Source organism: Marmota monax, unplaced genomic scaffold, assembly GCF_021218885.2.
Source record: "Marmota monax isolate L192 unplaced genomic scaffold, Marmota_monax_Labrador192_F-V1.1 WCK01_AAM20220418_F8-fsc00865, whole genome shotgun sequence".
In the NCBI taxonomy this organism is placed as follows: domain Eukaryota; kingdom Metazoa; phylum Chordata; class Mammalia; order Rodentia; family Sciuridae; genus Marmota; species Marmota monax.
Window position 1 is genome coordinate 78,419 of NW_026693965.1, and position 15,430 is coordinate 93,848.

General features: G+C 32.9%; 1 protein-coding gene across 1 annotated transcript; it reads left to right on the top strand.

The window, feature by feature from the left end:
• Positions 1-6,479: 6,479 nt before the first annotated feature.
• Positions 6,480-7,463, top strand: LOC124106374 (olfactory receptor 5T7-like). The gene has a single exon (XM_046463981.1). It carries the CDS (start codon positions 6,519-6,521, stop codon positions 7,461-7,463), a length of 945 nt encoding a protein of 314 aa, XP_046319937.1. The 5' UTR covers positions 6,480-6,518.
• Positions 7,464-15,430: the final 7,967 nt, after the last annotated feature.

Sequence of the window (15,430 nt, forward strand, 5' to 3'; positions counted from 1 at the left end):
TGAACTTGAGAAGGGTTAGAGTACATATTCAAAATTATCATTCAACAAAATCCCCCAAATCTAGAGAAAGAAAGAAATATCGATGTAAGCAATAAATTGAAGATGATAAACGTTTACAAGTCAGTGTAAATAGGTAAAAGTCAATGAAGTCAGAATTAAAAATATATTCTAGCTCTCCAAGTTGAAAGATAATGAAATGATTCTCAATACAGTATGAAAAAAAGAAAGAAAGAAAAACTAAGTAACATATACAGATGCCTCACTTTACCTAACAGATGGCATTAGCTGAAAACTTTACAATCCATGAGTGTGTTATGAGAGATTCACAGTAAAGAAAGAAAACAAACAAATCAATGATAATGACAACAACAACAAAACTGCCAACCAAGGATGTCGTACCTGGTATCTGGATCAAGAGATCCCAGATGGACAAAAGTTAGGAAATATATTTCTGCCATTGTTTTTCACTGGGTGAAAAGGGTAGAATAGAAACTGGAGTAAGTTGTATATATTCATCCTGTTTGATCCGATCCTCACCCATTCATCAGTTTAGCCCTGACATGGAGGTGAAGTCCTTGTGCACATACACACACATACATACACACATTTGTGTATATATATATATATATATATATATATATATATATATAGAGAGAGAGAGAGAGAGAGAGAGAGAGAGAACCTCTTTCAGCTAGGTTGCTGTCACCACTGAAAAATGTAGGAATAAAATATATATATATATATATATATATATATATATATATATATATATATATGATCTATTACCAAATAGCATGTACACATTGATTCATTAAATGATTCTTCATCCTTCTCAACAAAACCCAGTTATTTTGTTTTTTTGTAAATGATAATGACGAGTTTTCATCAAATTGTTTTCCCAAAGTACCCTATGTTTACACCATAAGTTATCACATAGTCTATATTTACATATATGCATATTAATATCTGTTTATTTTTTAATATGAATACAATATTCAATATGATTTATTATAGTTTCTATTCATGTCTCTATAGGTCTGTTAACAGATTTGGCAGTAGCATTTGTAAGTATAAGAATTTTAAGGAATATATGTTGAGATTTGGAATTGTATGCTTGTTTGGAGTTTCTTTGGAGAATTTTATTATGTAAGTGGCATATGAACTGTGTTATTTTCTGAAACAGTAAATATTATTAGGTCATCATAAATATTTATATGATAAATAAAGATACAATTATTATTCATTTATATAACACCCAACATTCTTACAATTTTAAAACTTTTATCATTTTTGCTATATGTAACATCATATTTACATCTGTAAAATTATATGCATGTTTAATAGGCTATTATTATCAGGGTTTGTTTACCAAATATAAAACAGTTATTGATATGCTTATTATTTGGCACTAAGTATTAGGTATAGGAGTGTGTTTGCTATTTAATTGACCTCTAACCCTCAGATGCCCATGGCAGTCCACCTCCCAATATTTACATGACAATGTCTATATATTTTCAAAAATATTCTCTGCATTCATATATATGAATATGTACATATATATATATATATATATATATATATATATATTTGTAAAAATGTGTTTATTTTTAAATTTTTTTTAAATTTTGAAAATATCTTCTTTACACTGGGTTGACATAATTAACCTCCATGTGGCATTTTTTTGAAATATACTAATTTTACTATGATGTCTATCATGTAGAAATTTTCCAATCAAATTGATAAAGAGCAGACCATAAATATATGAAACTTAGAATAACACAAATGCAAATGATCAATAAAATGAAGATCTGTTTCTTCAAAGAGATCAGAAAAAATGACCCATATATAGTATAAAACAAGGGAGAACAGACTAGATTAGATTAATAAAATTGATGAACATGGAGTGGGGATATAGCTCAGTGATCAAACATTAGCCTAACATGCACAAAGCCCTAGGTTCAGACCCTAGCACTGAAGAATGAATTTTCTTAAAATGCCCATATTCTCCCAAATGTTCCACACATTTAAGGACATCCCTATGAAAATACCAAAAAGCTTATACACAGAACTAGAGAAAAATTCTCTAAAATCTATATGGAAACACACACACACACACACACACACACACACCCCAAGTGGCAAAGACATCTTGACCAATAAGAACACAGTGGGAATCAGTACACTGCCATATTGCAAAATATCCTACAAAGCTACAGTAATCAGATGGACTGTATTTGGCCTAAAAATAGACCCTTAGGTCAATGAAACATGATAGAGAGACTAGAAATGAACCTAAAGCCAGCTCAGGTTCAAGACAATTGCTAAGAACACACATTAGGGAAAAGACAGTCTTTTAAAAAATAGTGCTTGGAGAAGTGGATATCTGTGTTCAGAAGAGCAACACTGGACCCCTATCTCTGACTAGTTACTAAAATCAACTCGAAATGGATTAAAGACATACATGAAAGATCTGAAAACTGGAAACTACCTGAAGGTTACATCAGATTATAAAACTTTTAAGCAGTAAAAGAAATACCAGAGTGAAGAGGCAAGCTACAGAATGGCAGAATATATGTGAGATCTTTGTATCCGACAAAGGGCCAATGTTCAGACTATCTAAACTATGTAAAAACTCATTAGTTAATTAATCAAATGACCCAAATTAGAAATGCACAAAGATCTAAATAGATATTTGTGGAAAGATGACATATAAACATAGAACAGAATAACAACAAAAACAAAAAAGTTCAGCATCACCAATCACCTGGGAGATTCGAATAAAAAACATAATGAAATGTCATCTCAAAAGAGTAAAAGTGACTATTACTCAAAACAACACAACAATTAAAATAAAAAAAACCAGAATTTTAACAAATTTGGGTAAAGACATAAGTGAAAGACATGAATAAAAGGAAGACTTTTACACTGTTGGTGGGAATATAAGTCAGAATATGCAGAATGCTAATATCTGGAGGATCGCAGAAAAATGAAAAATATTCCTGCAATGTTATTCAGTCATCCCCTGCTGAATACATATGCAAAGGAATGGAATCAGCATGTTGAAGAGATGTCCACACTCCAGTGTTCTTTGCACCACTCTTCATAATAGCCACGAGTTAGAAGCACCCCAAGTGCTCACCAACTGATACAGGTGTAGAGAAACCTCAAGCACCTAGACAATGGAATATTATCTTACCCCAGAAAGGAAGGGAATCCTGTTATATGGAACTACATGGATGGAACAGGAGATCATTGTATTATTGAAAATAAACAAATAAAAAATGTCAAGTACCTCATTTTCTTACTTAAATGTGGCAAATAAACTAGTTAATCTCAAGAAGATGAAAGGAGAATATTGTTTACTAGGGGGCAGGGTATTAGGATGAGGGGGGGATGAGGACATATTGCTTAATGTGTCATTATAGAAAGACAAAAAAATAGTAGATTCTGTAGTGCTGTTGCATAGTGGGTGATAGTCAATACCAAAGACAGTCAAACCTATAAGTACTTTGTATGTTTCATTTTAAAGAAATGATAAGTGAGGAGATCAATATTTTTACATGATACAAGCATTATATTAGGTCTAGATAAAATATTATATGGTACCCGATTAATATGTATAATTTTGTTTTATGTTTTAAGAATTTATTAACACAACCAAAATAAGTTTTTAAAATAAGGCACTACCATGAAAAATAAATTTTGAGCAAGGAACACAATTGGCTACTAGAAACAAAACCACACTTGTTATTTCCACTGATGCTCGACAATGGTGTGAAGTCTACACATGAGGAAAGAACAGTATCACTAACAAAAGGCTTGGTTAAAACTAAATAGGCACATACTGAAGAATGCAATCAGATCTTCCAACTACATCCTGTAGTTGTATCAATTTAACCTGGATTGAAGTTTAAACATAAGTCCTAAAAGAACAATGCATAAGATAAAAGTTGCAGGATCATGGGGCTGGCCATAATTTGGGGGGAACCACACCAAATCCAAGTATCAAAATCAAAATTAGGCAAGTGAGCCTACATCCAACTAAAAATCTTCAGCCAAGCAAAGAAGCAATCAGCAGAAAAAAAGACAAGTGACAAAAAGGGATGAAATATTTGCAAGTCACAATCGGATACAAAATGAGTATGAAAAACACAAGGATTTTCTTAAAACACAATAATAAACATTTTATTTCTAAATAATCACAGGTATTGAATGTACTTTATGCAAAGAAGAAAATGGTCAAAGGTTGTGTGAAAAAGATGTTCAACATCACTAATTATGGAAATGCAAATCTGAAACAATCAAATCACAGGACAGAGAACACTATTCACTCAATAAACAGCATAAACTTGATACTTAGACAGAATGATTTACTTTTTTGTTATGAAGCAAATTATTAAATTCCTCTGTGGAAACAAATGATAATTGGGGCATATTCCCTGTTGGGCATAGGCTGTAGGCTTCATCAACAGTGTCTTCATTGGGCATAAACAGTTTAAATATGCCTCAGTCGCATTGCACTCAAGCTTGTATTTGCTGATCCTTGGTAAGAAAATTTCGGAAATTCTGAAGGGTATTTTGGGCACTACAACCTAGGATTTCAAGGACATGTCTATTATTCAGTACTAGACATTTTAGTACTAACGATAGTACTAAACATTTCAGTTCTCGCCTATTGCATGTGTAGGTCACTTATACTCATTAAGATCTGATTTACTCAGTTTTCTGCCTAGAAATTTAAACCCTAAATTTTAGGGAAAAAGACAAATTAAAAATATTAAATGTACATTATTACACCAATGAGTGTGCTTCTTAATGTGTGTGTGCTTTCATGCTGATGATGGATGCAGAGAGTTCAAAGTAAGGACAATCAAGACTCTCAACACAGGGTAAGAAGGCACTGATGTTAACTTCAATTATGTGGTGCCTTCTGTTTTTTCCACAGGGAACAAATTTTGTAATAATCTTTGCATGTAATATGGTAGTCTCCACAGATCACTACTTTTTTATACCATTTACTAGTTTTGATGACTTTAAAAAATCCTAAAACATCAAATTGAGACTTGTTTTAATTTCCCAGATCAGGATGTTGTTGCTTGGGGCAGAGTCCAGTGGCACAAAGAAGTCGAGATATTAAAGGAAGCAGAAAAATAGTCTGCCAAGTGCATCCACTCTGGAGGGAGATCTGGCACTGAATTTGTTCTCAAGCAATTATTATCTGTCAAAGTCACAAAAGGTGAAACAGCATAAAATACATAGGAACTTTTCTGCACCAAGAGCTCAGTAAGTGAGTATTATCATTTGTCTCCTCTTTTGAAGATACAGTGTTTCCTCATGAAGCCCAAGCTAATCAATGCTTTCTATGGTTTCTACCTTCAACTGGGATTGGATTTGTAAAAGTGAATTTAGATTAGATTTATAACTTGATCTTATACTATCTTCAAAAATCATAGTTATTCTCTCTTCTATTGCATTGAATATATGCAGATATTGACTTACTTGTAAAGATTAGAATATTTCTTTTGTTATTTAGGATAAATGTCAGTCTCCAGAAGATAATAGTTGAAATATAATTTATAAATAAAAATAAAATAGGATTTGTGGTAATTTTCAAATATGTTTTATTTTATCACTCATTTGAAAAAGAGTTTTATTCTCTAAAGAATAATAGAGGAGCCAGGTGCAGAGGGATTCACATGTAATCTCAGCAACTCAGGAGAATGAGGCAGTAGAATCTCAATTCCACAGACAGCCTCAACAAATTAGTCAGGCCCTAAGCAATTTAGAAATATCCTATATCAAATAAAAAACAAAAAGGGCTGGGATGTGGCTCAGTGTTTAAATAACCCTGTTTTCAATCCCTAGTTAAAAACAAAGAATTTAGGAGTATAAACTGTAGGCACAGAAAAAAGTATCAAAATCCTAAGGGTGATTTAATAATATTTTACCCCAGATAATACTCTCTCAAAACTACCTACTTAAGCATCTCCTGAAAAGTTATTCATCCCTAAATATTTCTGCAATCCTTTAAAAATAATTAGTGTTCTGATAATATAGATGAGGATTTTATATGAAATAATTTTATTCAATTGTTGAAAGGATGTAGAATTCTGATTCCATACAAGGATTTGTGCTGACATATCTCCAGTATGTAGATATCAAATATATGTTGTTTTTTAGCTATTCAGTTCTTGCACTAATGTGCTTTAAAAAAAAGGCCTACTGCAACTCAGTTGTATACTAACCAGTTAATATGATTACTTTTTAAAATGACATAATATCCTTCTTATATGAACACCAATAACTTTCCCATGATTCTGCAGTGACTGGCATGAATGATTGATTCACATTGTCTTCTATTCTGCTGCTTGGAAATTACACATTGTTCACACACACAAAAAATGTACATAATTGATCATGGTTCATGTTCATTCCAGTTACAGTGCTGTTCATTCTTTCCTAGTATCATCACCTGTCATTTTTTGGTCATCTTCAAGTGTGTTCCATGAGACTTCAGCATGAAGAATGTTACTGAAGTAACTGTATTTGTGTTGAAGGGCTTCACTGACAATCCTGAACTGCAGATCTTCTTCTTCTTCCTGTTTCTAGCAATTTACCTTTTTACTCTGATGGGAAATTTAGGACTGATTTTATTGGTCATTGGGGATTCCCGGCTGCACAACCCAATGTACTATTTTCTGAGTGTACTCTCTTCCATAGATGCCTTCTATTTGTCTGTTATCACTCCAAATATGTTGGTAGACTTTTTGTCAAGGGAGAAAACCATTTCATTTGGTGCCTGTGCAGCCCAGATGTTTTTTGCTGTAACCTGTGGAACCACAGAGTGCTTTCTCTTGGCTGCCATGGCTTATGATCGCTATGTGGCCATCTACAACCCACTTCTGTATTCAGTGAGCATGTCACCCAGGGTATATGTGCCACTCATCTTGGCTTCCTGTGTTGGTGGAATTCTGCATGCTATAACACACACCACAGCCACTTTCAGCCTGTCCTTCTGTGGATCCAACATAATCAACCACATCTTCTGTGACATCCCTCCTCTCCTTGCAATTTCCTGTTCTGACACTCGTCCCAATCAGCTTCTGCTCTTCTACTTTGCTGGCTCTATTGAGATATGTACTATACTAATTGTCCTGATCTCTTGTGGTTTCATTCTGTTGGCTCTTCTGAGGATACGTTCTGCTGAAGGGAAGCAGAAAGTCTTTTCTACGTGTGGCTCTCACTTAACTGCAGTGTCTATTTTTCATGGTACTGCTGTATTCATTTATGTAAGACCAACATCCAACTATGCTTTGGAGCATGACATGGTAGTTTCAATATTTTACACCTCTTTTATTTCCATGCTAAATCCTATCATCTACAGTTTGAGGAACAAAGATATTAAACAAGCAATGAGGAAAGTGTTTGGGAATAATCAACTTATCAATAAAGTCTGTTTTTAATAGTAGAAATTCATTGAACAAATTGAGAATGATACTTTTGACAGTATCATTGAGTTCCTGAAAATATTTGTCTCCTTGTATTGATGTAATTCTACTATTTGTAGATATTTGAAATACTAATTATGTGTGTGTGTTGTTGTAAATGTGGAATCATCTATTTCCTTTTTGCTGTGTTCATACTTATATATGTACACACATATGTATGTACATCATACTGATACTTGTGGGTGTTCTGACAGTGCAAAAATACAGGGAAATGTCCTCTGGTGAGCAAACTCCAGGGGTGGGAGGTCACAGGTATTCTGTTTCCCACACTTAGAATGCTCAGCAGTTTCTTTTTGAAGCTAGTAAGATATCTATAAAGGTGCAGTATCATCTAGTTACTATGGTAATATCCTTGGAGAAAAGGGCTCGGTGTCTTAGTTAGCCTGGACTTTGATCTCAGTTATCTATCATGTGGGATTAAAGGAATACTAGACAATAATGTAGTCATGGTACTAACAACCTAATGTAACTTTTGATATAAATAAACATGGCTGTTTGGAGGGGCAGCCGCTCATTCTTTCTTTTTCCTGGCTCTGCATCTTGTATTTGTGTCTCCTTTTATTTTTATCACAGTTACTAAGTGAAATGTCCAAAACTTCAATCAAAAACTTGCATTTATTTATGTGATTTTTAAATATTCTTTTTATTTATTTATTTCTAAATTATAATGTATGGACTATATTATTTGTATTTATGAATAATTTCATCATATCAACTACCTTAATCGAGTACTATGTTAAACCACAGGGAAAAAATCACCATTTCCATAAACCTAGGACATTTTCCATGGGATTATAGATAACTGAATGCAGTTCAACACAATCTCCTCTATCCTTATTTCTATGCAACAATCTATTCAATCTATTATTCAGACACCAAAGATAGCATACTCACATTCCAGAGTCACATCCTTGGCATGACTGGTGAGGGTGAATTTCTTCTTTTATTGTGTCTTCCATGGCATAGACATAAAGCCATTCTTTAATTCCTCACAGACAATTAAAATAGACATTAGCAGTTTCAAGATTATACTTAACTATAAGAACAACAAAATAAAAGCACAATTCAGGGAATAAGGTACAACTGGAGGATAGACTTTTTCTTTTTTTATTATTTATTTATTTATTTTTCTTGACATATCATATTTCATATATTTGATTTGAGCACGCATCTGTCATGATGAGATTCACTACAGCCGGAGCCCCTGTTCAGCTTTGGCTCTGTTCTCCTTGATTCCATCACTCTGAAAAATCTCTTGCAGATGGCGTGGCTCCTTGTTACCCCAGCAAAAGAATGAACATTCTGGGATCCTGTACCATGCTCATCTTTAACTTGCTTCCAATACACCCAGTTTTCACTGCACATATATATCTATTAAATTTGTTTTAGTAATACTTTTTCTTTTCTTCCTTCATTTGTCTTTATTTTTCTTAAATTATTTTGTAACCACACTTCCTCTCTCAAGGGTTTCCTTTTTCATTAATTGCAGTAGGACAATACAATTATTACACAGAGTACAACCAAACAATATTTTTCTAAAATGGGATTAAAAATTTTAAATAACGCTGTAACAGACAATATAGAATATCCTACTTATTACACATAAGTAAGTGCATCTCAATTATAATGATGAAGATGAATATTTTACATGAATTTATATTAAAGTAGTTTGCATTAAAATATCCCTTAATCACCTATAAAATAGAGAATAAGGAACATAAAACAAATGCAAATTGTCCCAGTGTTTTTCACTGGATGTCTGAGGGGAGGAAAGAGATTGTGGTAAGTTGCCTGTATTCATCCTGCTTGACCTGATCCCTGAGTATACATCATTTTATCCATGACATGGATATCAAGTCCTGTTCATAACTATCATAGATGTAAATGGATTAAATATTACAATTATAAGGTGTAGAGTGTATAAAGGCATTGAAAAGGCAAGAAACTACTATATGTTCTCTACAAGGGGTTGAGTTTATATCTAAGTAAAGTTGGGTGGATATTGAAGAATAAAATAAGATATTCCATTCAGATGGAATCTAAAGGGAAAAGAAATAGCCATACTTACATCAGAAAAAAATGAATTTAAAATAAGAAGCAACAAAAATACAAAAGGATAATTATAAAAGGATAATGGAGTCAAATAAACTAGAGATAATAAAAATTCTAATTTTTTTTTCTATTTTTTGGGGGGATATTTCTTTGGATTTATTTGCAAACAATTGCATGACCTTGGGGTTTTCTTTTTTTATTGATTTTTTTAAAAATCAATGACAATGGACTGCATTACAATTCTTATTACACACATACAGCACAATTTTTCATATCTCTGTTTGTATATAAAGTATGTTGACAAAAATTTGTGTCTTCATACATGTACTGTGGATAATGATGTCTATCACATTCCAGCATCCTTGCTAATCCCCTGCCCCCTCCCACCTCGATGCCCTATCTAGAATTAATCTATTCCTCCCATGCTCCCCCTCCCTAACCCACTAATCAGAGTATCCAAATATATAAAATGTTAGAGTCTGTAAACAAGTCAAGATGGCGCCTGGCATTTTGCCAGAGGGAGTGGTTTGTGAAGTAACGCCAGCGACCCATTAAGTGTGGAGATTCCTTATTGGTTGACTGCTGTATCTAGTTTATGTTAATTAAGATAAGCTGTGTGGAATGTATATATACCCCTCCTGTCCTTCAATAAATGGCTCCCACTCCTGCTGTATCAATGTACACAAGTTCCTCGTCACCCCCTGGTTATTTTGCTGCAGCCGGACTGTGGCAATAAATAATATAGAAAGATTACAGTGTCTCTTTTCTTCTTTGGATATAATAATAATACTGTAATAAAATAATACTAGGAGAATTTATTTCTCCACTTTCAGCTATGGGTATATTAAAAAGAATGAAAATTTGTGAAGAAACAAGAGTTAAAGTGCTCCTTAGACAAAGCAGGCCCAATAGACATCTACCAAAAATTCCATCAAATACTGAGAATGCACAATCATGTTATCATTACATGGAATGCTCTGCAAAATGCATCACATGGCCAACTACAGCCAAGTAAAACAAATGTTTTAATTTAAATCATATTATCTTTTTTAACCTAAAAACAAACAAACAAAAAAAAACCTAGAAATCACATGAAAGAGATACTTTGGACACTATAAAATTACTTGAAGAAGAAATAACCTACCTTGGAAAAACTAAAGGATCAAGGGAGAACTCATGAAGAAAATGTAAATGTTTCCTGAAATAAATTCAGAGACAGATGCAAAATAAACAAACAAACAAACAAACAAAAATATGGGATACAGACAACCAGAATGAAGCAGTGAGGTTATACCAAGCAATCCTACATTAAAAAAAAAAAAAAGAACTCAAGCACCCTATCAGTACATCTCAAAAAACAACAATAAGAAAGAAGGAAAACAAAAGGAACTGGACAAATGTTTTAGAAGGAAAACTGATAAAGAGTAGAGTGTAAATAAATGAAACTGAGACTAACACAAAGCAAACAATCAATAAAATGAAGAGCTGTTTCTTCAAAAAGGTAAGAAAAATTGACCCACCTGGATTTATATTTGTAGGTTTTGTGCATGGTGCTTCTATCTTATTTGCATTGCAGATGATTTCATTTGGTCATAAAGCAAAGCTCCTGTTTTTTTTGTTTTGATTTTGTGTTCCATAACATTGCTGCATTGTTATTAATTCTAAGAGTATTTGGATGAAACCTGTTAGATTTTCTATGTAAAATATCATGGTATCTATAAATATTGACAGCTTAAAGGCAATTCCTGTGAAGATATCACCATACTGATTCACAGAACTAGAAAATGTTGCCCAAGATTTATACAGAAACACACACACAATCACACACACACACACACACACACACACACACACACACATCCCAACAGCCAATGCTAACATGACCAAGAAGAGCAAAGAGGAAGTCAGTAGGCTCCCTGATTCAAAATACATTACAAAGCTACAGTAATCAGATGAGCTATATCAGCCTAAAAACAGATCCTCAGTCCAATGGGACAGGATAGAGAGAAATGAGCTCCTGTGTCTCAAGCCACATGAGGTTCAAGAGAAGTGCTAGGGACACACATTAGGGAAAAAGTCTTTTTGACAAAAAATTCTAGGAGAAGTGGATATCTGCATTCCAAAAGACAACACTGGTCCCCCCCCACCTCCTTAGTTACTAAAATCAACTTGAAATGGATTATTAAAGACTTTATTGGGAGATTTGAAAACAAGAAACTACCAGAAAAATACGTAGGAGAAATACTTCAGAACATTGAAATGGGGAAGGATTTCATAAGGAGACCTCAGTGGCATAAAAGAAAATTATAAGTAGATAAATAGAATGATTTCAAAACATAGGTTTCTACAAAGTAAAGGAAATGCTCATCAGTGTAAAGAGACAACCTGTGCAGTGGAAGAAAATACAAGGAACCTGTGCCTCTGACAAAGGGTTTGTGTTCTGACTCTATAAAAATGTCAAAAATCAATAGCTAAAAGTCCTAAATAACTCATACTAGAAATACATGATAGATCTACTTTGACATTTCTGGAAACAAGTCATAAAAGTAGAACAGAAAAATTAAAAAACTATTCAAATCACTCATCGCCTGGGACAGACATTCAAATCAAAACCATAATCAAATGTCATCTCAAAGGACTGAAAGGGATGGTTACCAAAAACAACAAACAAATGAAAAACAAAAACAAATGAAAACAAGCTCAGGTAAAAACATAAACAAAAGGGAAGAATTGCACTCTGTTGGTGGAATGTTGTCAGAACATGCATTATGGCAAAGTAAAATATCAATCTGCAATGATCTCCAGTCATCCCTCTGCTTTGCACATATAAAGGAAATGGAATCAGCAAATTGAAGAGACTTCTACACTCCAGTGTTATTGGCACCACTGTTCACAATAGCTTCAGCTGGAAGCAACCTAAGTGCTCACCAACAGATGCAGGTATACAGAATATGCTATATACGTACATAATGGAATGTGATTTGCACAGAGGAAGCAATGAAATGCTTTAATTTGGGGCAACGTGGGTAGAAAAACAGATCATTTTGTTATTTGAAACAATATATAAATATATATCTATAAATATCTAACCAGATTTAAATATTATATCATGAATACAAACATAGAAGCACTACATGTTAACCAATTAATATGTATAAGTTTATGTTTTCATGTGTCAGTTAAAATAAATTTATTAACAAAAATAAATAAGTTTTAAAATAAAGTACTGGAATGAAAAATAGATTTTGGGCAACAGACACCATCAGCAAACTAGAAACAGTCAGCACATATGGCCACTGATATTCAACAATCATTTCAAGAACACAGGTTTGGCAAAACATAGTATCCTCAACAAATGGTTTTAGTGTATCTAAATATCCACATGCAAAATAATGTAGTCAGACTTTCCAATGATTCCATATAGGTATATCAACTTAAAATGAATTAAATATTTAAACCTAAGTCCTAAAAAATACAAAAACAAACAAACAAAAAAAACTCTCAAAAACAAAATGGCCATAATTTCTTGGTGGCCATATCAGAGTTGAGCAAAAAAGAAAAGTTGAGTGAGACTATATGCAACTAAAAATCTTCTACCAGACAAAGAAGCAATCAGCACAGTGAAAAGGCAAGTGACAAAATGGTATGAAATGAAATATTTACAAAGTGCAATCTATTGTGAACAATATTTCAAACATACAAGGAAGGACTGTGATGACACTCAGTGGTAGAACACTAGCCCAGAATAGGAAAGGCCCTGGGTTAAATACCCAGCACAACAAAAATAAATACATAAGTAAATAAATAATTAATAAAAAAGTCACACCTCAGTTGTTACAAAATCAGTTATTTACAGATTATCAAAGGAACTTACTGTACTTCATGCAATGAAGAAAATGGCCAAAAGGTGTGTTCAACATCGCCAATATTTAGGGAAATACAAACATAAAATATTTAAAACACAAGTCGGTGACCGCTATTCACTGAATAAACAGCATCAGCTTGGCCCTCAGCTAGAATGATTTCCTCTTTGTTATGAGTGAATCATTAAACTACTCCGTGGAAACAGAAGATAATTTGGGCATATTCCCTTTGGGACATCTGCTGTGGGTTTCCTCAACAGTTCCTTCAGGGGATGTAAACAGTTTAAATTTGCCACATTTACAATTCACCCAAGCTTATGTTTGCTGATATTTTGGTAAGAGAAAATTTCAGAAATTATGAAGGGTATTCTGGGCATTAGAACCTAGGCTATCAAAGGAAAGTCTGTTACTTGGTACTAGACATTTAAGCTACCAAAGGAGAAGTAATAAGCAGTTCTTTACAGTAGAGATCTCTTATATTCATTAATGTCTAATACAGTAAGAGTTCTTCCTAGAAATTTAAATCCAAACTACTTGGAAAAGAAGAAAAGTGGAAAATATTGAATCTATGTTTACTACACAATAAGTGTGCTCCTTACTGCCTGTGTGCTTTCATGCTGATGATGGAGGAAGATAGTTGAAAATAAAGATAATCATGAATCAACACAGGGTAAGAAAATGGGACGTTTTCCACTCTGTAGGGTCTTCTTTGTTTATATAATTGTAGAAGGACAGTAAAAGTCCCATTCCCGCTACACAGTCTTGTAGTCTTTTCAGATGGCTACTTATTTCATAGCATTTCTTTTAGGTTTAATGGCTTAAGAAATCCTAAAACATAAAATTGAGACTTGCTTTAATTTCCTGGGGAAGGGTGTTGCTTGGGGTAGAGTCCAATGACACAGTGAAGTTAAAATATTATAGGAAACAGGAAAACAGTGTGGCCAGTTGAATCCACTCTGGAGGGAGATGAGGCACTGAATGTTTTTTCTGGTGATTATTATGTGGGAAAGTCCAAAAAGTGAAATAACATACACAAAAGAATGTTTCTGCACTAAGGGTTTAATGAATGGGTATTATCATTTCTCTCTTCATTTTCAGATTTAGAATTTGCTGATGAAGCCCAAGATAATTTGCCATTTCTGTCATCAATTGAGACTGGATTTGTAGAGGTAGATCTGAATTAAATTTACAACTGATTTATACTATCTTCAAGAATCATAGTTGCTTTCCCTTAATAACTGATTCCTTTGAACATGTGTTAATATTGATGTATTGAAATAATATTACATTTTTGTAGCATATGGGTGTCATCCCTGTCTCAAGAAGAACTTAGCTGAAAACAATTTCCTCAAAGCAAAATCCCCCTGGAATAGAAAATGGAAATGTAATTTTCGATAGTGTATAATTTTTTTTTTCTTTTTCACAAATAACTAAATTTGCCAGGCATTTTTACTCTAAAGAGTAATTCAGGACTATAAAGTGTTGGTACAGGAAAAAAATATAATAATCCTGTGTGATTAAATGCATATTATCTCCAAAGAATACTCTGTAAAAACAAACTAATTCACCATATTTTTAACACAAAGCTGTTTGTTTTTACTTTAGTAATGTAAAATAAATACTAGCATACAGATTGTCACATGAGTGTTTTATTTCAAATCATTGAATGCAATTGTTGAAAGATGTAGAAATCTGATTCTATTCCAAAATTTGGCTCTGACATAAGATCTCAAGTATGTAGATATCAAATATATATATATATATATATATACATATATATATATATAAATATGTATATGTATCAAATATATATTAAATTATCAAATGTACATTTATGAATATATGAAATTCAAAATATACTTATCAAATACATATTTATTAAATATATTTTTGAATATATATAATATATAATATTGGAAAAGGATCAGAATTCTGCATCTTTCAACACACATATACATTTTTGCTTTAATGTTATTTTATATGGAAAGAGCTAAGTGAACTAAGCAG

Excerpts from the sequence above, each read along its gene's own strand:
- LOC124106374 (XM_046463981.1), top strand. The coding sequence starts at position 6,519 with ATGAAGAATGTTACTGAAGTAACTGTATTTGTGTTGAAGGGCTTCACT.